This window comes from Lampetra fluviatilis, chromosome 8 (genome assembly GCF_964198595.1).
Source record: "Lampetra fluviatilis chromosome 8, kcLamFluv1.1, whole genome shotgun sequence".
NCBI classification, from domain to species: domain Eukaryota; kingdom Metazoa; phylum Chordata; class Hyperoartia; order Petromyzontiformes; family Petromyzontidae; genus Lampetra; species Lampetra fluviatilis.
In genome coordinates, this window is record NC_136282.1 from 16,503,094 (window position 1) to 16,530,143 (window position 27,050).

General features: G+C 53.6%; 2 protein-coding genes across 5 annotated transcripts; both read right to left on the reverse strand.

The window, feature by feature from the left end:
- Positions 1–866: 866 nt before the first annotated feature.
- Positions 867–13,824, reverse strand: LOC144933759 (insulin-like growth factor 2.L). Its single transcript, XM_078858828.1, has 4 exons — positions 13,469–13,824; positions 4,569–4,707; positions 2,547–2,749; positions 867–2,182 (listed from the first exon to the last, which is right to left on the reverse strand). Exons 1-4 carry the CDS (start codon positions 13,526–13,528, stop codon positions 1,979–1,981), a joined length of 606 nt encoding a protein of 201 aa, XP_078714954.1. The 5' UTR covers positions 13,529–13,824; the 3' UTR covers positions 867–1,978.
- A 4,840-nt stretch (positions 13,825–18,664) lies between these two features.
- On the reverse strand, positions 18,665–24,731 carry LOC144933975 (uncharacterized). 4 transcript variants are annotated; one of them, XM_078859371.1, is made up of 4 exons: positions 24,513–24,731; positions 21,261–22,740; positions 20,263–20,526; positions 18,665–19,774 (listed from the first exon to the last, which is right to left on the reverse strand). In XM_078859371.1, exons 2-4 carry the CDS (start codon positions 22,572–22,574, stop codon positions 19,298–19,300), a joined length of 2,055 nt encoding a protein of 684 aa, XP_078715497.1. In that variant the 5' UTR covers positions 22,575–22,740; positions 24,513–24,731; the 3' UTR covers positions 18,665–19,297. The 4 variants fall into 4 exon arrangements, with proteins under 4 accessions (XP_078715497.1, XP_078715493.1, XP_078715496.1 ...); XM_078859367.1 differs by having other exon boundaries at positions 20,263–20,556; XM_078859370.1 differs by having other exon boundaries at positions 20,263–20,556; positions 24,350–24,731.
- Positions 24,732–27,050: the final 2,319 nt, after the last annotated feature.

Genomic DNA, 27,050 nt, shown 5'->3' on the forward strand with positions numbered 1-27,050 from the left:
ATTTTGTTTCGTGCAAACCACACGTGCACGGCTCGGGTGCAATCTTCGAGGTTACCGAGGCTCTCCATGTCTAACTTTGACTTCACTGCGGTGTACAATTGTGTATCGTCAGCATATTGATAGAACAATGAGATGACATTGATGAGATGACATTGTCAATTGGAGAGACGTTTGTTTAAAATAGGAAGGGTCCGAGGATGGACCGCTGTGGTACGTCAACTAGGCACGGCGTCTGTGACGACTGTTCGTCACCCAGGTTGACGAACTAGGATCGACCATGTATGTATAACTCAATCCACCCCAGTAACGTACCCGATACACCGAACCTTGACCTTAGCCACCCAATGAGTATCTCATGGTCGATGGTGTCGAAGGCGGCTGAGAGATTGAGGCCAACCAACACTGCAGCACACCGGTCATCCATGATCTTGTAGAGGTCATCAGTGATCTTTAGTAGAGTCGTCTCAGTGCTGTGGAACTTTTGGTATGTGACTGCAACGGGTTGAATCTGCTCATCACAGTGACGTGGGGAAGTAACCGCTTCAGACAAAGACATTCTGTGACCTTTGAAATGTATTAAGGTTCGAGATTGGTTGATAGTTTGCAGTCACGATGGCTCAAGCCAACAATTTCTGCAGCTTTTTTTTTTAGATTTAAAGCTTTCGTGACTGCAGGGATTCATCTTCTTGGTTCTTTCGGTAAAGTCACGTAGAAGGGAAATAATAAAATAATAAAAATAAAACAAAATATTTTATTATAATAAAATATTTTTTTATGTTTTATTTTTATTATTTTTATTATTTTATTATAAAACATAATAACATATTTTATTATGTTTTATTTTTTTTATTTTATTTTTTCCCTTCTACATGACTTTACCGAAAGAACCAAGAAGATGAATCTCTGCAGCTGTCATGCACAGATAATAAAACATGCTGTTGCTAACCTCCACAGACAACGGCGTGTATAAGCTTACATACGTTTTCACACCACCGTATTTAAATACGAGACCAGCTTGCCAGACACTACTGGTGCACTCAGGGGGTGATGTTGGGGTTAGGTGGGGTCATTTGGGGTTAGTGGGGAGAGTTGCGGTGGTCGGGGTGGGGTCAGTGGGGTCGCCAGCGCCCTTTCAAGTTTCTTCATCTCCGAGAGACTCCACACTCGAGTCGAGTCCCGTGCCACCGAGCGCGCAGTGCCGCGTCCTGCCCCCCAGGTTCCGTGAAGTGGGAGGGGCACGGAGGCCACGCAAGGTCGTGGCCGCAGTGGGCGGCGGCGCGATTGGCGTGAATCCCCGAGAAGGCCCCTGTCCGTCCCTCTTGGGGCGCGGTGCATTTAGTGCTCTTGTAAAGGGTCTACAGGTGGCGGGACGCACGCCACGAGTGTGCGCCACGCGCTCAAAGTGCCATCAGTCCACACGCACAACGCACACGTAATTACGTACTGTATATACAAGGAACTAACAGCTGCATATACACCCATACGATGCGCCTTATAGAGACGAGCGTCCTACAGCGGTGAGCACACACGACGAGTCCACGAAGCAGTGCGGGGCCCCGGTCGGTAATGCGCAGCGTGGAGGGATCGGCCAGGCCCGTGATGAGAGGAGGATGAGCCTTTCGGGGAACCTCCACCTCCCTGGAGGCTGAAGTTCAGCTCCACTTGCCTCTGTGACCAAGGGTCAGGGTTCAATTCCCATGCGGGGCGAGTAGCACAGGGTGGTGGTGCTCGTCACCGCGTCCGTCTACGACAATAGTAATAGCAGTAGCGACGATAACGACAATAACAGCAGAATTCACAGAATTCACTGGGATGGTCAAATACGGCCCGTGTCGCGTAACCGTGAAGCCGCCCCTCGGCCACCGGGGGTTCGGCGTCCCACGGGTTCCCACTGGGCTCCACAGGGGCTCCATGGGAAGCGCGGGGTCCACAGGCCGCTCCGCTCTGGGCCCCTGGGTCCTGGGCCCCCCGTGCACACTCAGGGTGGCGTTGGGCTCGTAGGGTCGAGAGGACGCAGCCTCGCCGCTTTCCTGAGTCTCCGCTCGGTGCGGCCCCGACCCCGACCTCGCCCACGACCCTGACCTTGACCCTGCCCTTGACCTTGCTCCTGACGCCGCTGCCAGGATTTCTTGCTCTGCCGCGTCCCGGACTCCTCCTTCCCGGGCACGGAGCCCTTGGATTTCTATGGGAGAGGAGGAGGAGGAGGGGAAAGAGGAAGGAAGAGAAGGAGGGGAGAGAGAAGTAGGGAAAGAGAGGAGGAGGGGAGGGTGGAGGAGGGGAGAGAGGAGCCGGGGAAAGCGGGGAGAAGTGGAGAGAGGAGTAGGGGAGAGTGGTAAAAAGAAGAGGGGAGAGTGGAGGGGCTCAGTAAATCAATGAAATAAAATCAATTTCCTGTTATGAAAGTTGACTGACAAATTACTTCTGAAACGGTTCATATTTAAATTATGTTACAGAAACACGAAACATTATTTATAACTCTGTACTAGGGCGGAGCGAATTCACCGCTGCCCACGACACCAAGTGAGCCATCTGGTGGAGGGTCTCACCCGAATTAGGCGCTTGAGTGACGCGATTTTGATGCCCGAGTAGTCGCGCTCGAGTTTGCTGGAGTCGGCGCAGTAGGACTCGAGCAAGCGCAGTGTGCATCGACGGAAGCAGCACTCCTCCACGATGCCACGCTGCACTCTCCGGCCGCCTCCTCCTCCGCCTCCACCCCCTCCACCTCCGCTCTTCTGCCCGTTCTGCTTCACTGGGAACAGGCGGAGGCGGCGATGGCCGTGAGACACTGCTCGTGGGGTCCGGGGGGTGGGGTCCGGGGGGTGGGGTCCGGGGGGTGGGGTCCGGGGGGTGGGGGGGTTACTGCGTTGGGCTTAGGGAGCCGGTTGGGATCAGGGCTACAGTTGCAGATCTGACCCGGTCCTTTACTCTCACCCTGACCCTCATACTTGCTCTGTTGAAGCAACAGTCCCCGAGTAGCGCAAGGGAGTCGCCTGGGAATATGTATCTGGGCCAGGTTGCATAAAACAGCGTGGGTTTACTTTCCAATCTAAACATTTCATGTAAAATTGATGAACATTTATGACTGAAGTTGTTTTTATGCAAACCTGGTCATGGTTTCAAGGCTCACTTGCAAGGAAGGCACTTGATCCCAGGGAGGTCGTGTAAATTAGTTGAAGCTTGATATGGGAAGGGACCACAAGGCCTCCTGTAGGGTCACCATTCTGTTGAGGCCTAAAGCATGAGGCTGTAGAAACTGCCGCCATTCACGTTTTAATTCAAGAATCAACTATTTTTGTTTCCTGACCGATTCTGTACCATACTCGACCAGAATGCTGTTTAATCACCATGTGCAAAATAGTGAGCTCCTACAATTTTCATATCAGGGCTCTACGACACATTCGACCACTATTGAGTCGTTATACGGTGGTGTGTAGCATCGTATGGACAAGGCTCAATTATTGCAACTCACTACTCTTAAGGGATGTCTGGCCAAAATATTACCAATCTGCAGCATGTACAAAACTCCTTGACACGTGTCGTGACTGGTACTGCAAGATCTGATCATGTCCACCCAGTGCTCGCTGAGCTGGATTAGTTTCCGGTTGCCGAACGAATACATTTTAATGTTGCACTAATTACATACAAAGCGCTTTCCACAAATGAACCACAATACCTTGCTGATATCGTCAAGGAGCATACACCATCACGCGAACTCCAGTCATCCTCCCAGCGACTTTTGGCGAGCCATTGAACAAAGACAGTCATTGCATCGCGAGCTTTCAGATGCGCTTCTATGGCCGTCTGGAATGCTCGTCCTTCCGATATTAGGAAGTGACTGGAACTATGCACTTTTAAATCGAGATTGAAAACTAATTTATTTAGAACTGCTTTTTCTTGTTTAGTTTGTTGTCCTTCACCTGTACCTCTAATTAGCACGGTTGGCTACGTACAGTGCAAAATAAGTTCAACATACATACCGTTTCTTGTCCTATTCATTGGACTGACCTAAACATATATTATAACGTGATTTTTTAGAATTTTCTTGGTTTCTATTTAATCATTTATCAGATACACGCCTGGTGGGGAAGGCAGCCAAGGGGCTCAGCGGTAGAGCGAGTGGTTCTCAATAGGAAGGTTGCGAGTCCATATCCGGGTTGGGGGTTGATTTAGCCCATCATGCTTCTGGGGGTCCATAAAATGAGTACCCCTTTTTTGGGGGAGTCCCATATAGAGACTCACCCCTGTCATAGGAATGCGGAATTCCCACCACTGACTCAGGGCTGTAAATCCTTAATGCGAATTTGAGCACTTTGACGTTTGAGTGGGACGGTCTGCCTCATTAGCTCGATGGTTTGGGACACACATGGAGATCCTTACACTCGGGAATCCCCACACACACACACACTTGGAGATCCTTACACTCGGGAATCCCCACACACACACACACTTGGAGATCCTTACACTCGGGAATCCCCACACACACACATGGAGACCCCTGCATGCACACAGAGATTCCTGCGAGCACAGGGGGACCCCTTTCCAGAGGGACCCGTGCCCCAGGTACTCACAGAAGTGGAAGCCCCTTGGGCCGCACACGAACTGCAGCGCGTCCACCAGCTCGGCGCCGCACAGCGTCTCGGGTGCGGCGCCCGCTGCGGCGCACAGGCCCAGCGACACGGAGAGCAGCAGCAGGAGGCGGGGGGGGCTCTGTGGAACCACGGAGAGGCGGAGGCCATGGGGGGACACGGGCGACCAGGGACATTAGGCTGAGAGGACAGAAGAAGGACCCAACATCACAGGGAGTTCCTTTAGTCGTTCCCTTCACCAATAAAGCCACGTGAAACCCAACATTTCCACAGGATCACTGTCCAATCACCAACCTCCCTTGGAGAACCCCTCGGGAAGATTTATATTTTCACGCCCCACTGAACATCTATTTTTCCATGTTCTTACAACCCAGTCCAATTTGGATTATTGAAAGTTCATTCACCTTAAACTGCTCTCCTAGGTGGTAAATTACCTCTCTTCTGACCGCTTGCCCCTCTGACTCCCAGTTCTCATTAAGCTCGTTGTTGCTTTCAACACTGTTGGCCACTGCAGCCTCCTTACGCGTCTCCATAACTATGTACGCATCTCCTAGTTCAGCACTTAATTCTCAAACTGCTGCTATGCCTTCATTGAAGTGCTGTCCTTTTTGCAGCAATCTCTCTGCCCCGGTGTCCCATGAGGTTGCCCATTGGTTTTTACAATCAACTGGAGCTTGGAAAATGACACCAAGCTCTGCATCATGAGACGCCACTGACTCTCCCCCTCAATTAGTTTGTTGTCATTCCCCCCGCACCTCTGATTAGCAAGGTTGGCTAAGTATGGTGCAAAAGACGGTCATTATTGGTCCAGAGTTCGTTTTTGCCTCTCACATCTCTGAAGAGTGCAGGTTCTCTCATCTCCATCTGCACAACATCTCCCACATCCACCAATTCCTTGCTCCATCTTTTGCAGACCAATATCCATGCCTTCATCGACACTTTAATTCATCTTCTGAAACGCCCTGATCTATGACTTCCCATTCGCACCAATAAACATGACCCATCTCCCCAATATGCCAATCCCTATTAGCTCCCAAATCCAGTCTCGGATCAATTTCAACATCATGCATCATCTGCAAGATCCTGTAATCTCACTCTATTCCCCTCCATACTCAAATTGTACTTCCCTACCCTCCATGTGCTCTCCTGCCTCTCCCCTGCCATGTCGCTACTCCCCTCCGTGCACTCTCCACTCCAAAACCCAAGGGTTTCCGTCAAAGCCACCAGTCAACCCTTACTTGGTGGGAGGTTGCTTCTTCTCTGGCACTGCTCATATGGCGTATGGCATTCCCTTCCTTTGGAAGCGTCATTGCTGAAACCTTCAAATATTCACCAATGTTGGTTGCTGTGAGCGGGAACCAAACTCGGTTGGCTGCAGTGCACTGACCACCGCACTACCGCTCCACACACACAAGCACTCACACAAGCACTCACAAGGTACGCAGAGATCCACACACACAAGCACTCACACAAGCACTCACAAGGTACGCAGAGATCCACACACAGGTGTTCTTAAGGCTGTCGCTCATTCCTGGGATCCGGCCCCCCTGCCATTCGCTTAGCAACACCTCCCCCCCCCCTCCAGGTCCCATCGCGAGTTGACGTCACCCGGCGCGATGATATCATCTCTATTTATCGCGTCTCCCATCGCGCTCCCCCCCACCACCACCACCACACCCGCGGGGCCTCCCTGCCCCCCACGACGCGCGGCCCTGGATCCTTGGCTTGACCAGGAGTGAGCGAGACAGAGGGGCGCGTCCCTGGCTGTACACTCGCACCAAGACGAAGATCCCCCCGTGCTGTGAGCGTCGATTAAGGCGTACGGACGGGGAGGGGACAGCACCACGCCTGCCCGCCTTTGTCTCCCCAGTGCTGTTTGTTTTCCGGACCAGGTACTCATTTATGGCTGAGTCGACCTAGGGGACGCCCAAGACCAGCTTAGATAGCTGTTATCAATGAGTGGGAATCGAACTCGGGTTGCCGGGTTCGTATTGCAGTGTGCTAACCACTGCGCCACCACTCCCCACAGGCAGTTATATATACATACACGCAAATGTACACAAAGTCAAGACATTCACACGCCCTCGCAAACACAGACAATCACATCCTGACATCACTCGCATCGTGCATCACTCATCCCATCACGCACACAGTCACCACATCACTTCCCTATCACCACATTAATCCATCATTCACACATCACACCTCATCACTTCACCTCATCTAATATTAGCCTTAACAGACTGTTGGGGCAAGGGGCGTTAGCGAGCACCTATGAAGGCCGTCACACGAGGGGATGGATGGACAGCCACCACGCCCGATCGCCTTTGTCTCCCCAGTGGCGATGTTTACACACCGCACCAGCTACTCATCTAAGACCGAGTCGACCTCAGGGATGATCCGAACCGATTCAGAGAATCGTCACCGGTGTTGGCCGTGAGCGGGAACCGAACCCGGGTTGCCGGGTTTGTAGCGCAACGCGCTGACCACTACACTACCGCATCACTCATCACACCGCTCACTCACCACTCAGCGCACCGCTCACTCACCACTCAGCACACCGCTCACTCGTCACTCAGCACACCGCTCACTCACCACTCAGCACACCGCTCACTCAGCACACCGCTCACACACCACTCAGTACACCGCTCACTCACCACTCAGCACACCGCTCACTCACCACTCAGCACACCGCTCACTCACCACTCAGCACACCGCTCACTCGTCACTCAGCACACCGCTCACACACCACTCAGCACACCGCTCACTCAGCACACCGCTCACTCACCACTCAGCACACCGCTCACTCCCCACTCAGCACACCGCTCACTCGTCACTCAGCACACCGCTCACTCGTCACTCAGCACACCGCTCACTCAGCACTCAGCACACCGCTCACTCAGCACACCGCTCACTCGTCACTCAGCACACCGCTCACTCGCCACTCAGCACACCGCTCTCTCGCCACTCAGCACACCGCTCACTCGTCACTCAGAACACCGCTCACTCGTCACTCAGCACACCGCTCACTCGCCACTCAGCACACCGCTCACTCGCCACTCAGCACACCGCTCACTCGTCACTCAGCACATCGCTCACTCGTCATTCAGCACACCGCTCACTCAGCACACCGCTCACTCGTCACTCAGCACACCGCTCACTCGCCACTCAGCACACCGCTCACTCGCCACTCAGCACACCGCTCACTCAGCACACCGCTCACTCACCACTCAGCACACCGCTCACTCACCACTCAGCACACCGCTCACTCGTCACTCAGCACACTCGCCACTCAGCACACCGCTCACTCGCCACTCAGCACACCGCTCACTCGCCACTCAGCACACCGCTCACTCAGCACACCGCTCACTCACCACTCAGCACACCGCTCACTCAGCACACCGCTCACTCGTCACTCAGCACACTCGCCACTCAGCACACCGCTCACTCAGCACACCGCTCACTCATCACTCAGCACACCGCTCACTCAGCACACCGCTCACTCATCACTCAGCACACCGCTCACTCAGCACACCGCTCACTCGTCACTCAGCACACCGCTCACTCGCCACTGAGCACACCGCTCACTCGTCACTCAGCACACCGCTCACTCGTCACTCAGCACACCGCTCACTCGTCACTCAGCACACCGCTCACTCAGCACACCACTCAGCACACCGCTCACTCAGCACACCGCTCACTCGTCACACCGCTCACTCGTCACTCAGCACACCGCTCACTCACCACACCGCTCAGTCAGCACACCACTCACTCACCACTCAGCACACCGCTCACTCACCACTCAGCACACCGCTCACTCGTCACTCAGCACACCGCTCACTCGCCACTCAGCACACTGCTCACTCAGCACACCGCTCACTCATCACTCAGCACACCGCTCACTCACCACTCAGCACACCGCTCACTCAGCACACCGCTCACTCATCACTCAGCACACCGCTCACTCAGCACACCGCTCACTCAGCACACCGCTCACTCGTCACTCAGCACACCGCTCACTCGTCACTCAGCACACCGCTCACTCAGCACACCGCTCACTCATCACTCAGCACACCGCTCACTCAGCACACCGCTCACTCGTCACTCAGCACACCGCTCACTCAGCACACCGCTCACTCGTCACTCAGCACACCGCTCACTCAGCACACCGCTCACTCAGCACACCGCTCACTCAGCACACCGCTCACTCATCACTCAGCACACCGCTCACTCAGCACACCGCTCACTCGTCACTCAGCACACCGCTCACTCGTCACTCAGCACACCGCTCACTCGTCACTCAGCACACCGCTCACTCGTCACACCGCTCACTCGTCACTCAGCACACCGCTCACTCACCACACCGCTCAGTCAGCACACCACTCACTCACCACTCAGCACACCGCTCACTCACCACTCAGCACACCGCTCACTCGTCACTCAGCACACCGCTCACTCGCCACTCAGCACACCGCTCACTCAGCACACCGCTCACTCATCACTCAGCACACCGCTCACTCAGCACACCGCTCACTCATCACTCAGCACACCGCTCACTCAGCACACCGCTCACTCAGCACACCGCTCACTCGTCACTCAGCACACCGCTCACTCGTCACTCAGCACACCGCTCACTCAGCACACCGCTCACTCATCACTCAGCACACCGCTCACTCAGCACACCGCTCACTCGTCACTCAGCACACCGCTCACTCAGCACACCGCTCACTCGTCACTCAGCACACCGCTCACTCGTCACTCAGCACACCGCTCACTCAGCACACCGCTCACTCAGCACACCGCTCACTCAGCACACCGCTCACTCATCACTCAGCACACCGCTCACTCAGCACACCGCTCACTCGTCACTCAGCACACCGCTCACTCGTCACTCAGCACACCGGTCACTCGCCACTGAGCACACCGCTCACTCGTCACTCAGCACACCGCTCCCTCGTCACTCAGCACACCGCTCACTCAGCACACCACTCAGCACACCGCTCACTCAGCACACCGCTCACTCGTCACTCAGCACACCGCTCACTCGTCACTCAGCACACCGCTCACTCACCACACCGCTCAGTCAGCACACCACTCACTCACCACTCAGCACACCGCTCACTCACCACTCAGCACACCGCTCACTCGTCACTCAGCACACCGCTCACTCGCCACTCAGCACACCGCTCACTCAGCACACCGCTCACTCATCACTCAGCACACCGCTCACTCACCACTCAGCACACCGCTCACTCAGCACACCGCTCACTCATCACTCAGCACACCGCTCACTCAGCACACCGCTCACTCGTCACTCAGCACACCGCTCACTCGTCACTCAGCACACCGCTCACTCAGCACACCGCTCACTCGTCACTCAGCACACCGCTCACTCGTCACTCAGCACACCGCTCACTCAGCACACCACTCAGCACACCGCTCACTCAGCACACCGCTCACTCGTCACACCGCTCACTCGTCACTCAGCACACCGCTCACTCACCACACCTCTCAGTCAGCACACCACTCACTCACCACTCAGCACACCGCTCACTCACCACTCAGCACACCGCTCACTCGTCACTCAGCACACCGCTCACTCGCCACTCAGCACACCGCTCACTCAGCACACCGCTCACTCATCACTCAGCACACCGCTCACTCAGCACACCGCTCACTCGTCACTCAGCACACCGCTCACTCGTCACTCAGCACACCGCTCACTCAGCACACCGCTCACTCGTCACTCAGCACACCGCTCACTCAGCACTCAGCACACCGCTCACTCGTCACTCAGCACACCGCTCACTCGTCACTCAGCACACCGCTCACTCAGCACACCACTCAGCACACCGCTCACTCAGCACACCGCTCACTCGTCACACCGCTCACTCGTCACTCAGCACACCGCTCACTCACCACACCGCTCAGTCAGCACACCACTCACTCACCACTCAGCACACCGCTCACTCACCACTCAGCACACCGCTCACTCGTCACTCAGCACACCGCTCACTCGCCACTCAGCACACCGCTCACTCAGCACACCGCTCACTCATCACTCAGCACACCGCTCACTCAGCACACCGCTCACTCAGCACACCGCTCACTCGTCACTCAGCACACCGCTCACTCGTCACTCAGCACACCGCTCACTCAGCACACCGCTCACTCATCACTCAGCACACCGCTCACTCACCACTCAGCACACCGCTCACTCAGCACACCGCTCACTCATCACTCAGCACACCGCTCACTCAGCACACCGCTCACTCAGCACACCGCTCACTCGTCACTCAGCACACCGCTCACTCGTCACTCAGCACACCGCTCACTCAGCACACCGCTCACTCATCACTCAGCACACCGCTCACTCAGCACACCGCTCACTCGTCACTCAGCACACCGCTCACTCAGCACACCGCTCACTCGTCACTCAGCACACCGCTCACTCGTCACTCAGCACACCGCTCACTCAGCACACCGCTCACTCAGCACACCGCTCACTCATCACTCAGCACACCGCTCACTCAGCACACCGCTCACTCGTCACTCAGCACACCGCTCACTCGTCACTCAGCACACCGCTCACTCAGCACACCGCTCACTCGTCACTCAGCACACCGCTCACTCGCCACTGAGCACACCGCTCACTCGTCACTCAGCACACCGCTCACTCGTCACTCAGCACACCGCTCACTCAGCACACCACTCAGCACACCGCTCACTCAGCACACCGCTCACTCGTCACTCAGCACACCGCTCACTCGTCACTCAGCACACCGCTCACTCACCACACCGCTCAGTCAGCACACCACTCACTCACCACTCAGCACACCGCTCACTCACCACTCAGCACACCGCTCACTCGTCACTCAGCACACCGCTCACTCGCCACTCAGCACACTGCTCACTCAGCACACCGCTCACTCATCACTCAGCACACCGCTCACTCACCACTCAGCACACCGCTCACTCAGCACACCGCTCACTCATCACTCAGCACACCGCTCACTCAGCACACCGCTCACTCGTCACTCAGCACACCGCTCACTCAGCACACCGCTCACTCGTCACTCAGCACACCGCTCACTCGTCACTCAGCACACCGCTCACTCAGCACACCGCTCACTCATCACTCAGCACACCGCTCACTCAGCACACCGCTCACTCGTCACTCAGCACACCGCTCACTCAGCAAACCGCTCACTCGTCACTCAGCACACCGCTCACTCGCCACTCAGCACACCGCTCACTCGTCACACCACTCACTCGTCACTCAGCACACCGCTCACTCGTCACTCAGCACACCGCTCACTCAGCACACCACTCACTCAGCACACCGCTCACTCAGCACACCGCTCACTCGTCACTCAGCACACCGCTCACTCGTCACTCAGTACACCGCTCACTCACCACTCCGCTCACTCAGCACACCACTCACTCACCACTCAGCACACCGCTCAGTCAGCACACCACTCATTCACCACTCAGCACACCGCTCAGTCAGCACACCACTCACTCACCACTCAGCACACCGCTCACTCAGCACACCGCTCACTCACCACTCAGCACACCGCTCAGTCAGCACACCACTCACTCATCACTCAGCACACCGCTCACTCAGCACACCGCTCACTCGTCACTCAGCACACCGCTCACTCGTCACTCAGCACACCGCTCACTCAGCACACCACTCACTCATCACTCAGCTCACCGCTCACTCGCTACTCAGCGCATCTCGCGTGCTCATAACCCCGCCGCCGTCTTCCCGCGCCGCGAGAGATGCGAGGAGGGAGAGAGAAGTGGGGAGAGGGTTGAGGGGAGGGGGGGAGGGAGCCGTCATCCTGCCCCACTCAAGAGGCTGTCTCCCTTCCCGCCTTCCGCTCCCCCGTCTCTACTCCGCTGTCGCCTGCACCGCAAGTGCTGCGAGCGGGCACAATTCACGGCACGGTCCACGCAGGGCTTGTTGTGGCCATCACCACGCCCGGTCGCCTTTGTCTCTCCAGTGCTGATGTTTGCGTGCACCAGATCTTAATTAAATATGTGGATGAGTCGAAGCCCAGGACCGGGTCAGTTTGTGTACGGCGGGGGGGGGGGGGCGGGGGGGGTTTGCTGCGCGGCGCGCCAACAAATTCGCCACCGCTCCCCGCACACAAATTCTGAAGACACCCACCTCCTGAACACATGCTCCCCGAATACACACACGGACACAACGAACAACGATTATCTGTGTAGCCATGTAGACTGTAACCATATGTAGAGTGTAACCATGTAGACTGTTGGTGCCCGCGGTGTAGAAGCAGCGGGAATCAAACTCGCGTAGCCAGATGAAAAAGCAGACTTTTTGGGCAAGTGCCGTTTGCGAGCACCTACGAAGGCCGGTATGGCACACGAGGGGGGGGGGGGGTGGCCAGCGCCACGCCCGGCCGCCTTTGTCTCCCGAGTGGCGATGTTCACACACCATACCAGGTACTCATTTGAGGCTCAGTCGACTTAGGGGAGGCTCAGGACCAATTAAGATATTCGTCACCGATGTTGGCCGTGAGCGGAAAGCGATCTCGGGTCGCCCGGTTCGTAGCGGAGCGCGCTGGCCACGACGCTACCGCCACTCCCGCACTCGCACTCAGAAGTCGACTCGCACAAACTCGCACGGACACTTTGGATGTAGTAAAACCCTCGCTGCTGGGAGGCGACCGCGCAATGCTGAGATGACCCCGGCGACCGCACGGATCGGGGTCACAGTGACCGCTGCGATGCCACGGATCGCAGGTTTCGGGATAGAGGACGAGGGGAAGGGCGGTCAGGAGTCGAGGCATGCGTGAGAGATGCGAGAGAGGGGCAGGGTGAGCGTGGAGGGTGACGAGGTCACGAGCCCTCACCTGCACGGGCGCTCCGCTCCGACCCGACGCGTCCCGCACGGAGCTCGGCACCGTCTCCATGACGGCCCCGCCGCGCGACCAAGGACCCCGCGGTGCTGGGGGGTGAAGCCGACGGGAGGAGGGAGCAGGGCCACCGCCGGGGTCACGGAGTTGGTGACTTAATGGATGAGTGGGTGAGCGAGTCAGTGGGTCACTTAATGGGGTTGTATATGGACTGGGTGTGAGTCTGTGTCTCGAAATGTTTGTAAATGGGTGTTTAATCGGGGACGTGTCTGTCTACTTGTATATACGTTTCTGTCTGTGTCTCGCTCAGTGTGTCGGCCTAGATAAGTTGTCTCGGTGTGCGCGTTTGAGTGATGTCGGCACAGCGCACATCACACTGAGTGACCGCCACCCACGTGCCCCCCGGACTTTTATACTCCGACCCCGCCCCCCTCCCCTCCTCCCCCCCCCCGCTCCCCGCCGCAGTGCGCATGCGCCCATCACGACCCGCGCCTCCCCCCGTGCCCATTGTCTGGGCTGGGGTATGGGGGGAGGGGGAGTAAGATGGGAGATTGGGGGAATTGTAGGGGAGATGTAGATGGGGGAAATGGGGGGAGGTGGAGAGGAGACGAAGGGAGATGGGATTAAAGATTGAGGGAGATGGAGGGAAAGTTGGGGGAGATCGAAAGAGATGGGCGGTGGGGAAGATGCAGAAATATGGTGATGGAAGAACACTGATCATATTTGGGAGATGGGGAACACGGATGAAGATGTGGAGATGGAAGAGATTGAGAGAGATAAGATGGGGTGATGAAGAAAGATGAAGAGATGGGGGGAGTGGCCCGCGTGTCTGGACTTGACCTTGGTCGTCGCACAATGGACACGGACCCCCCACCACCCCAACCCCACCCCCCTCATTCTCTCGTTTATTCATCCGCGTGATTCATTCACTCACCCAGCCGGAGTCGCGGTGAGGAGTGATGAGTGGAGAGTGACGAATGGGGCCACGGAGGGGCGCGGGTCGGACTAAACTGCCGCCGGTCAACACGAGTTTGTGCACGCGTACAAAAGCACAAAGCCCAGCCTACAACAGACTTGGTGGGTCAAGTGTCTGTTTTGCGAACACTTGTTAAAAGCGTGGACCGAGCACGAGAGGGGTTAGTGTCATCAATACCACGCCCGACCGCCGTTGTCTTCCCAGTGCTAATGATGCGTACGCACCGTTCCAGGTCCTCATGCAATACCGCTTCAGGGTCACGCCCGGCAATAGAACTCAGGTGGCCGGGTTCGTGGCACAAACACACTCCAGCGGATGTGTGTGCGGATTACCAAGCTACCTGACAGTACTTGCATACAATGTGGACGCATATTGTCTATACAATACACACAATGTCGTCTACGGCTGTAGATTTCACGATTCAAATGATGACGGCGATTTCTTATTGGCGATGGTGGTGGCTGTGTCGACCCGCGCGCCATTGCAGGGCGGATTGTTACATCGCAGGATCGTGAGATGTGGCAGCGTCTTGGGGGTCGAAGCCCTTCATCCAGCAGTGGAGTGACCACGGCTGCTATGAATATCTTGACGGCGATGGTGGAGTCTTGGGGAGTGCATCGCTGTGATGTCTCCTTCGTATTTGCGGGTCGCGCATTGCGTCGTCACGTTGCACGGTCTGTTCTGGATGAGCAGTCGCACAATGGAGGGTTTTTAATGTTCCATTTGTGCGGATGCAATGATGATGTATGTATAACTTCTTTTGCACCGTACATAATCAACCGTGCTCATCGGAGGTGCGCATTCCGTTCAACGAGCATTGGGAGATGAACGACACTCTCGCAGTCGAGGACGAGTGTTGTTTTTTCGTCAGATGTTTGTAAAAACAAAAGGAAGCGGCGAGTTGTAACACATTTGGATGACGGGATCCCGTCTCCCTCCTGGGTCCTTCCACTCGGCCAACGCACTGGACTCTTCTTCTTGGTTCTTTCGGTAAAGTCACGTAGAAGGGAAGTAATAAAAATAAAACATAATAAAATAATTCTCACGACGTTTCGGTCACAACGCAAGCAGCCGTCCTCAGGTGAAGACCAGGTCTGTCGGGAAGACAGCGTCTGAATGAAACACCACCACGCTTGCTGGACTCTCTTGCACCCCTCGGCCCCGTGGAGCGCTGCGCCACCTGGTGGCCGCGCTCTGGTAATCGGGGACCGGTGGAGCGGGGATACACGGAGCCAAGTGTCACCTCTCAACACACAGAACCGTTCCTGGAGCACGGCGAATCGGGGCGATCGCCCGAGCCCCGCGCTTTGGGGAGCCCAGCCCTCGACGTCACGGTGTGCATGTAAGACTTTCGGTTTAGTTTGAAGGCGTCGGGGGGGGGGGGCACTGTGATTTGTAACACTCACACACTTATAACCACGTTGACGAAATACTATGGTCTACCCATTTATGCTGTTGCTTGTTGTCTGGTATGTTCACGACACCAAATGCCGTCTGGTGCAGGTGTCGTAGGCACTGTGCTGCTGGGCATTTATTGTTCCATTTCACCTCGCTGCCCCTGGGGCTGCATGCACATTAAGAGCATGCCGCTCAGGTGGGATATATTATGCTGTCGTTGGAGCAAGTGGAATTTACTTGAGCTCATAACCAGATGAAGAGGGTGGCACAATTGCCTTTGATAGTCAATGCTGAGCGGGAGAGACACCAGATTGTTTACCGACGTCCCCAGAGCAATAAAGGAATCACCGCCAGGTCCACAGCGCCAGACTCGGGGTAAACATCGGTGAAGGTGCGGCGTTGCCACTGCTGGCAGAAGGGCCCTCACAACAGCGACCTCCGGGTGTATGTTTGGTCACCGCATCTTTAGGCAGTAGACTGCTTTCGAGCTGCAAGATCTGGCAGAATGAAGCGATAGATAGCACGGTTCGGTTGTATCACTTGGAGTGGTCGTGATGACCTCTTCGTCTTAACTATTACACGAATTATTTTTCGAATAAGTATAGAATTGCATTGACTGTTCTAACATAAAGGAGGTAGAGGTGCAGCCCTGCAATTACTTGCGCACACCAAGGGGATGGCATATTTGTTGCTATATTTGATATTTTTTTACATTTAATTTTTAGGCAATAAAGTTTAAAAGTTTTTAGTATATCCTCAATTGTCGGCAACATATTAAATAATGGCTTTTCCATGTCCATAATTTAGGATATGTTGAATGTGTTAAATACTTTGCTGAAAAGCAAACGGCAACGAATAGCACGCGATGTTTAGTTGCACGTGCTGTGCCCACCAAACGCACCCTGCAACCAGAATGGACCATACAGAATAGAACCGATTTGCACAGTTGGCTACGTAAGGTGCGAAAGAAGTTCAACATACTTAACATTGTTTCATGTACAGCAATACCTGGTTTACGTCGGGGATGCCTTCCTGAAATGTGCGACGAATATCTAAACGACAAATTAAAGTAATTTTTCAAAATCACCAAAATACAATCCATAAATAATATATTGTACTAGACAGTACATTTCTTTATGCACGACACAAAGTGGTTTGTGTGCAGGGGTAGGTGGAGGTAACGGATATGAGAAAGGACGGATGCTGTAAGCGCCGTGTGGGTTGAGGCGACGCAAATCAGGTCGTGGTATTAATGAAATGACGACGTATTTGCAAAAGGACGTAAAAGGGAGAGACATACATGAGGGTATTGCTGTGCAGCAAACCCTCTCGCGGGTTTAGTTATCGCAGTTTTGCAGATTCCCGCAAAGATAATCTAGGTACAGTTCGCCGTTCATGGCCCTGTGACTGGACCATTCGCGGTTGACCGCCGCGAGATTCCTGTCACTGCATCGTCACCGCACGCAACGATGCTGCCGCACAAGAACCCACGCTCCATCTTTTCGACATCTTGTCTTCCAAGCGGCCCATCGCGGGTTCCAGGTAACATGGTGTCCCCAGCCTTCAGTGAGGAGGCAGTCAGGTTCAGCCGCCCGTGATACGCGGAGAGTTTTGTACACGACATACATTGTATTCATTCTATACATTTACTGTATTAATTATATTTAAGACTATAAAAAAAAATGTAAATAAAAAATACGTTCTCTTTAATGTTTGGGTTGATATAGGGGAACACAAAACAAAAGGAGTTGGGGGTGTCGTATTACAAACCATGAACCAAACCCTAGTTTTCCCATTTGAGTTTGCAGATCACGGATTGTGGCTATCTTTAAAAACGTCACCCCCACAATGGGCGATTTTCTGTACATTATTGTCGATTCAAGAGGCACAAGCAGTAGAAACTCGACAATATTGAAATGCAGCATACTTAGAGGTGATTGATAATATAATAGAACATGTTCAATACCTCTGGATTTGATTATTTCATGTGGATAATCAAAGATACATTAAAACAAGTTATTGGGCAGCAAATATCATGTCATATACAGCAGGGGGGCCCAAAAGTCAGGACACGGGGAACATTTCCGTTAACAAATCACAATTTCTGTTAACCAATCACAATGTGTGTTAACAAATCACAATTTCTGTTAACCAATCACGTGGAATCTAACCGGGGACATTTGGATTGCAAGTTCCGGTTGCTGAACGAATTACATAAGGTCGCACTCATGACAAAGCGCTTGCCACAGATGAACCACAACACCTCGCTGATCTCGTCAAGGAGCATAAACCATCATCACGCGAACTCTGGTCATCCTCTCAGCGGCTTTTGGCGAGCCACTGAACAAAGACCACCACTGCATCGCGCGCTTTCAGATGAGCTTCTGCGGCCATCTGAAACGCTCTTCCGATATTAGGAAGCCACTGGAGGTATGCACTTTTAAATTTACAGTGGAACCTCGGTACACGTCGTTAATTCGTTCCAGAAGGTAGGAGGACTTATACCGAAAATGACGTATACCAAACGAATTTTTCCCATAAGAAATAAAGGGAAAGGAAATAATCCGTTCCAGAGGAAAAGAAATGATGTTTTATATGGCATATTATACATTAATGGGGTTGTATACAATTTAGTAATATAGAAACTAATTACTCAAATGCATACAGAAGCCACGTGACCGCGCTGCTGCCAGCTGCGCTGGTCACGTGGCGTGCCTCAACCCCACATCGCGCGCGCCTCGACCCGGGGATCCACCCTCCATGGGGGCAGCCCCCCACGCCCCCCGCCCCTCTCCCCCACGTCCCCCACCCCTCTCGCTTTGTTTCAGTCGTGCAAGTTCTAGCAAACGCGTCGTATCCCAAGCAAGACATCGTATCCCAAGACATTTTTTCTCTCGAAAAAACACGACGTATAACAAATTCGACTTATTCCAAAGCGGTTGTATACCGAGGTTCCACTGTAGATTGAAATCTAATTTCACACTACCCATGCATTCACACAATCCACTGAAACCTGCTTAAGTTGCGAGATCTAATGGCATCTGGTGGTGCATTCCGGGTGATATGATCGTAGGTAGATGAGAATCAGCATCGGTTCAGAAGATGTATCACATATTCTTGGTTTTTTTTGTAAAGTCACATAGAAGGGAAATAATAAAATAAAAATAAATGTTTTTTTTTTACATAAGAATGTTTTTATTATTATTTTATTATTTCCCTTCTACGTGACTTTACCGAAAGAACCAAGAATATGAATCCCTGCAGTCACGAAAGCTTTAAATCGAAAGATGTATCACCTCGCTTTCTCCACTTTGCATGCAAACTAACAACAATGACTCTCCACATGGGAGATAACAAAATAATAAGTTATTAAAGCAAAGCTCCCTGGGGTTCATTCAGTAGCTCGCTAGATCATTAGCAGATTGAGGGGCAAGGGTGGGGGAGGATAGGGGTTAGTAGTGTAGTCGAGATGAAGTCAGGGCCTCCTCGACAGCCTCTTGTTTCTCCCTCAGGGCAAACCGCAGCAATGACAGGCGGTCACGTCGCTCCGCGTCGTCGTGGTGACCGGCCGGCGAGGTGGCCATCTCTGTGGGGGGGGGATCTGGGGCCGAACCGGCCTCCCCACCAGACTCCCCCACATCCCCCTCCCAGGAAACCTCGTTTGTCCAATCCATGCCGTTGCACGCGCCATTATCTCCGGAGGAGAAAATGATGTCATCGCTGCCACACGGCGACCCTTCGCTAGCCTCGCACGTCTCTTGGCTGGCACCGTCACCATGGCTGCGTGGCCACGGTGGCACCGTCCCGAGGGAAGCCACGTCGACCAACGGCACCAAGCGCCGCTTGCGACACGGTTGGTGCTGCAGGGACGGGAGTGCCGCGCCTCGCGGGGAGCGTTTCTGCAGTCGTGTTGAACGGCGCTCAGCAACCTGGAGGCAAATACGAACACGCGGTTCCACTTGCACCAGAGGATGAACCACATGGATATACAACTCAACCACTCTCTCCAGATCCTAACGGCTCCCTCCACAACCCAAACACTCCATCCAGATCTAAATCACAGCCTTTGCAGACTGTACGAGAAAGTGCTGTTAGCGAGCACGAGGGGGTGGGTGCCTAGCCTTTGTCTCCCGAGTGGCGTTGTTTACACCCTGCACCAGGTAATCAGTTGAGGCCGAGTTGACCTAGGGGAGGCCCAAGACCTGTTCAGATAATTGTCACTGGTGTTGACCATGAGCTGGAATCGAACCCGGGTTACCGGGTTTATTGCGCAGCACGCTAACCATTACACTACCGCTCTTCACTCAAGATCTAAAAACCACTCCCTCCACAACCCAACCACTCCCTCCATATTTCAGCCACTCCCTCAAGATTTCCACTGCTCCCTCCATAACCCGACCACTTCTTGAAAATTCACCTCTTGGGGTTGTGGTCGATGCCAGGCACGGTGGGGGGTGAGGCGAGGACGCGCCGGGGTGGTGGGAACACGCGGGACCGACGAGGCACACAGGGAGCCGCGTGACCCGGATCTCCCGTGCAGCACGGGCAGGAGGTACACGCGCACGTCTGTGGCGATGCCTGCACGCGCCAGCAGGGCTCGCTCAGCGGCGCCGGGTGTCTGCAATTGCGAGGCCGGAACCAGCACGACGCCCTCCGGTGGAGGCTTAATCACGCGGGGCACCTGGAACCACCACACAACAAAGAGCCCCCCCTATAGCAGGTCAGAATCATGGGGAAGATGCTGTTAGCAAGCCCCTATGAAGGCCAAAAATGGCACCTGGGGTGTGGTGTGGCTTGCACCGGCCACCTTTGTCTCCCCATAGCAATGTTCACTGCTGATGTTTTTACAATTTCTATACATTGCACCAGGTACTCTTTTGAAGCAGTCAACCTGGAGGAGCACCAGGACCAGTTCAAATCATTGTCACTATGTATGCACGTTGAAGTTATTTTGCACTGTACGTAGCCAACCGTACTAATTGTAAGTGTGGGATGTTGGTCACTGATGGTCACGAGCGAGAATCGAATATGGTCACCACATTGTAGCACAGCATGCAAACCACTGCACTACTGCTCCCCACACAAACAAGTGGCAGCGATATCACCACGGCACTTATGCCAGGCAGTAGTGCACATTGAGGCCATGTTAAATGTTGTAAACTTTGACAGGTCACGGGATAGGTCCAGGTGTTATGGGTTGTATGGCCGAGATAGTTTGTTGAAGGATGCACTGCCTGAATTCCCCACGATGCCACTCACACATAGCCAAACAAGCACTGTAAACATACATACACCGTAAACACACACGCCCCACACAAATTGCCACTCCGAGCCACTCGCATGGGTAAACAGCCCTTGCTTCTTGGACCAGTGGTTCAGCGATATTTCTCTGCTGAAGTTCCACAGCAACATTACCTTGTGGTCTGTGAGCAACCACCTGTCCGGCGGTATGAGCAACATTCGCTCCTCACACGGAACCTCCACCTCCTCCTCCCCACCGGCACCGCTTGCACGGCACGCTCCCATCAAAGGCGCCGTCTTCACCTTGTCCGCCGGTAAATCTCGCGAACCTCGCGAGCCTCGGACCCTGGAACCATGAACAAGAACCCTAGCAGAGTTCCCGTGCTCGTGCCAAACTCCCACACCGGCAGAGTTGCAGAGCCGTCCAGCGCCGAGATCGATAGCACCGAGTCGCTCCGAGGTCTCGCTCGCCTCTGATGCGGCATCATCGCCGGCTACGGCGATGTTGGAAGAAAAGTCAGCCATTGGGCGCCGCCCATGAGTAACGGTGTCTCCACCCACGTCTCTCCTCTCGGTCAGCATGACGCAGGCCCAGTTATCGCACACGATCAGGGTGCCTAGCCCCTTGGTGCTCGCCGCTGGAGAGGGCCCGGGGTTTGCAACCCTTGTGACTGTGACCTCCCGCAATGCGGTGGCAGTAATGTCGCATGCTGGGATGGCACCACCGCCGGGGCGAGGCAATGGAGGCCGCGCGGGAGCATTTTTGTCGGCACCGCGATGCACAACGGCCACGGGAATCTTCACGCCGTTGTCGTTGGCGATGCCTGTAGACGTAACCATGGTGGAACTCGCCACGGCCTTGATACTGTAACTTCCCAAGGAGGCCACCGTAGGCGTAGCCACAGAGCGGCCAGCGGCGCAGCCAGCATGGGTAGTACTGTCGGGGAGCGGTGGCACTGTGCCACCCTCGCTGCCCGGCCGATCTGCAGGGGCAGTTTGCCGTGAGGCTTTCAACCATGCCAGCACAGAGGTCGCCGAAGTGTGCAGGTGTTGGCCTGAGCACGAGTCTTCCGCTTGGGCCACGTCGATAAAATCACCGGTGCTCAGAGATCGAGTATGCACAAGCCCACCTGTACCATCGGGGTGAACGGCAGCGGCGGCACCACGATAGCCGACGACAACGATGGGGCTGATGAGGGTGACGGTGGTGCTGGACCCTGAGGCGGGGCGAGCAACCGTCCTCGTTATCGCCATCTTTATCTTGGGGGGTAACGAGCTGAGAGGCATGCACGTTACCTGCGCCTCCGGGGCGATGTGCAGCACCTGTCCCGTTGGCAGCACCGAGTTGATGGCGACCAAGCTCCCGAAGCCATTGACCTTGTGACGTACCAGCACGTAGTGCACGCACAGTTTCCCTGCGGGAACCTCGCTGGGTGCCGCTCGGGACTTCGGAGACGCCATGAATGTCGGCCGGGGGTGCTGCTGCATGTGGTGTTGGAGCCGTTACTGGCAGCGCAGAGCCACAGGCCGGGCCTCGGTGTCATTACGGGTCACGGCCAGCGAGCGTCGGGCGACTGATGAGCTCAACCACTTCTTTGGGTGCCAGCGGCTCATGCCGCCGTCGCAGGTGATGCAGTTTGGGCCATTGTCCCTGCTGAAACCAACAAAAGCATACGGAGTTATCGGCGCGGTGACACGATGCCCACCACATTCCGTGTGCGTCAGTAATGAGATGTTCGTGGCTTGTGCGCTTACCATACAAATAAGCGGCTACGCAGAACCTCTGGTATACCGTGCAGAGACTTTAGCTGTGGGATTTATGACTCAGGTGTCGGTGAAAGAGAGACGCTTATTTTAAACGTTCCCCTCACCTGCTTTTTTAGACAAAGGGTACCGATTGACGGTGCTGCCACAATGAGTCACATTGACTCAGACTGCATCGTTTTAGCGAAGAAATGATGCAACAGGGTCTGGGATCCCCCCCCTTAAGACTCTGCCGGTACACTCACACCGCACTTCTCCACGCCCCAAACAAAAGCCCCAGTATTAGGGGAGACACGAACATTCCTGCTGCTGCAGAGCCGCTTGCTTTGTTTATGAAACACGTACTGCGTGGCACCTGCGAAGGAGTTAACTCTGGACCTCCCGATTGTTCCGCGGTCGCCGCACAGATTTGTCCGATACCGAGAAGAAAGCAGCAAACACTTTGTCTCAGATCACCGCCCCGTCAGGCATTGCCAAAGGCATTATCAACGCAACGAGTGACCTTCTTTCAAAGAATCCGGCGGTAGATAAACCCGTCCTCTGCCATTGCTGGGATATGAATTGCCGTCATTGTCTCGCGTTTGCATTGTTCACTTGCCCGCATATAACGGACCGGACCTCACAACAGGCCCTCATTGTGAAGATCCATCAAAGGCATCACGCACAGCTACACTGTTTTCCCCGTCCTGTTTTTAGGCATCACGTTTTTTTTTACTTACGATTGTTTACCCAGCAAAGCCTCACCGAGTCTCAAGACTTTTTCAAGAGCATCCTGCCAAGTAGTAAGGAGCAATGTTGCGATGTGAAATGCCAATTGAGTCATTTTCAGGAAATCAGGAATGTCATGCTTTGGACAATTCCGGTTGCACTTTGGTTTTCTAAATTATTATTTAACTGTCTGTTGTTGTCGTATCCTCAAATCTTGTAACTCAATTTTAAGCCACTTCCCAATGTGGTATCGACTGCAAACTTGGTATACTTATGTCATACTGATGACAAGCCTCGGGGCCACTTCCTGGAGTCGTGGAGTTCTGCCATTACGGGTAGGGTACATTTCATTAAAGCGTGTTTAAAAAAAGTATATTAAAATATTACTTATTTATTTTAGCTATGCGAGGAAACCGGATAATCTGGAGGAATCTGATTCAGAACGGGGGGGGGGGGGGGAGAACCTCCAAACGCTGCACTGAAAGGTGGTGACCCAGTCGGGAATGGAACCCAGAGAAACGCCTCGAGTCGCTGTTGAGGCACAAGGGGTGACCACCACTGTGCCACTCTCTCGCATTGTACATTTGTGGTGGATATTGTCAGTCGTTACATCTTCAATCTCTTGTGCCCTCTTGCTTTTAAGGGCCACTGACTTTAAGTCATCCTCATCATCAGCCATGATAAATCCACCGCTGGATGAAGCCCCCCTCCCCCCAAGACGCCACCGCTGCCGCCACCTATACCGATCTTACGACGCTACCAATCCATCCAGCTTCTTGCACACAACCTACTCAAATTAGTTGCCCACTGCTGGTGGGCAAAAGGCGATGTTCATGATAAAAGTGGCTTCCGTGTGCGCCCATGAGATCGAGCGCCACGCGGCGCACGGGAACCCGGAAGCTGCGGTCGGGTCCAGGAGGCGCCACCCGCCCGGGTCCTGCGCGCGTCTCTCACCGCTCGCGGCCTCTCCTGCTCCTCCTCCTCCTCCTGCTGCTCCTGCTGCTCGCCACTGCAGTCCACGGGTCTCCTCCTCTATTTCCCGCTCCAGCAACCTCTCGTCCCTCACCCCGCCGTCCCCCGGCACCTCACAGGGTTACAATGACAACAACAACTCCGATCTGTGATCGTCTTCGCGGACACACTGGCGACCCCGCAAGTTCCGCGTCTTCCCGCCCCGCAATGTGACGTCACTCTAGCGGCTGCCGAGTGACGTCATTCAAACGAATTTGGAGTGACGTCATCCTACATTTTGTTAACACTAAAGTCAATTGCAGAGAACATCTCTCAACATTTTAGCAGAGGTGTGGACTCGAGTCATGTGACTTGGACTCGAGTCAGACTCGAGTCATGAATTTGATGACTTGCGACTCGACTTGGACTTGCATAACAATGACTTTGTCCCACCTCTGCATTTTAGACTCCATCAATGGAGCATTTCATATGGCAATGTAATCCGCACAATCCGTTACATCGACGTGTCGCTAATTCATCATAGTGCTGACCCCCATACAGGTGTAGAGAAGTTCCGACGGACGTACTCGTAGACGGAGGTAAGTTAAGGGCTTTCGCCAGGGTTTATTAAAGCTGTTACAATATTACACAGCAGGGTACACAACTCCCAGGGGCTAGGGGTCCTACTCTGAGTCCGGGTCCCTGCCGGCTAGCTCCGGTCTCTCTCTCGTGTCGGATCGTGGACTCTGCCGACTCCACCGAGCGGAGAGAGAAGCACCTCTACGGCTACCACCGGCTTCTCCCCAGACTCACCACTCGATCCCTCTCTCTACCCCTGGTTCCCTCTTCACCCTGCTTACTCTACCCGTTCCCAAAGTGACCCCGCTTACGTCACGGGGTATCCCTTAAGTACCCTAGGAGACGTGACGTCATCGCACTGAACGGCACACCTGACGTCACGTCTCCATTTTACTCTACACAGGTACTATTAATCAATGAACGCTTAACCTGAAAAACTGAGATTTTAACATTTATTTACGAAGACAAATCACATTAACATAATTAAGGGAAATCTTATTTTCAACAACTGCTCAAGAGATTCACCATATCACACCAATCTAACTTGCCAATAAAAACGAACCCGCAATCACCATTCCTTATTCAACCAGTTCATCTGTTGATACAGTGGCCCCTACATTAAGGAGCCTTGACGTGGCAACTATAGCCCTTGCTGCACAGGGCACACAAGTCGAGAACATCGCTCACATTCTAACATCTGGTCTATAATGTTATTCGAGGCATATTTCCGAACCTGGAGACTCGGGACCAACTCCTTCCAAATCCACCACAAGCACTTTCCACCTGAACAATCACGGAGCAGATTCTACCCCTGGCGCGTCCTGTGGTAGCCCCGTGCACGATGACCCCACTCCAAGCTGTGTGTGGGCCATCATGGACAGAAGCCTGACCTTCAACCTCTGTCCCCCCCAAAACCATATTTCCATTTTGAAATAAAACATGCTTCAAATCACTGTAAACTATGGTCATTGTAGTGCGTATTCAATGTGGCGCTGCACTCTGATGTTGTAGGAGAAAACACGTGTTAAAAAGGAGGCGTTGGAAAGATGAAATGTTGCATAAAATTAACTTGAAAATATTCAACGTTTAACTAAAACTGCAGATGTTCAGAATATTAAATTGGAATTCTCTTATAATTATAAAATATTAAAAGTAATTATAACTATAAAAAAGTACTTGAAACTTTGTAGTAGAACGAAGCAAAATGGAGAGTACAATTATAACAATCGTATATTCATTCCACAGAATGAAAAGCCCGGTAGAATAACTATTGCCCGATGATGCTGGATGCAATTACCAGCGAAACGTCGTACTCAAATTGTAAATGCTGTGGTTTCGCGCTTCAACACACCGGTGGGCTAAAGCAGTGAACTAATTTGTCTTTTGTCAACGTGACACTTTTTTACTGATTGGCCGTGTCGGGTGGTGGAGGGTTACGACACATTTATAAATAACGCGATCTAAACCCAAAAACGTTGATTATGAAGAATAATTAAAATCCAAATAACAATCATTCATTGATTTGAAGCTTTCGTGACTGCAGGAATCCATACTCTTTGGTTCTTTCGGTAAAGTCACGTAGGTAGAAAATTAATAGACCTTCTTCAGGTGAGAGAGAGAAAGCTACTGAAACAAGGCCTATATAAGACCTTGTTTCAGTAGCTCTCTCTCACCTGAAGACGGCCGCTTGTGTTGCGATCGAAACGTCGTGATTGATTAATTTTCTATCTACGTGACTTCACTGAAAGAACCAAAGAGTAAGAATTTATATACTTTAGCAATTTCTACTTGTGTAGTGTAATAGTGCCGACTGTTGTCCAGCATCGGCAACTGCGGTGGACAAACTATACACATGCCGGTGAGTATATATACCGGTGTGTCGGCAGGGCGGAGCTGACCACTACTGCCCCCCAGACCCCTCGGCACTTACAATGTGAGGGTCCCCAGGCCCCTTGGCGTTTA

Excerpts from the sequence above, each read along its gene's own strand:
- LOC144933759 (XM_078858828.1), bottom strand. The coding sequence starts at position 13,528 with ATGGAGACGGTGCCGAGCTCCGTGCGGGACGCGTCGGGTCGGAGCGGA. Across the intron at positions 4,708-13,468 it reads GGAGCGGAGCGCCCGTGCAG|AGCCCCCCCCGCCTCCTGCT; the intron begins GTGAGGGCTCGT and ends GTGGTTCCACAG. Across the intron at positions 2,183-2,546 it reads CACTCAAGCGCCTAATTCGG|AAATCCAAGGGCTCCGTGCC; the intron begins GTGAGACCCTCC and ends CCTCTCCCATAG.
- LOC144933975 (XM_078859367.1), bottom strand. The coding sequence starts at position 22,574 with ATGCAGCAGCACCCCCGGCCGACATTCATGGCGTCTCCGAAGTCCCGA. Across the intron at positions 20,557-21,260 it reads GGTTGCTCACAGACCACAAG|GGGGGGCTCTTTGTTGTGTG; the intron begins GTAATGTTGCTG and ends GACCTGCTATAG. Across the intron at positions 19,775-20,262 it reads ATCGACCACAACCCCAAGAG|GTTGCTGAGCGCCGTTCAAC; the intron begins GTGAATTTTCAA and ends ATTTGCCTCCAG.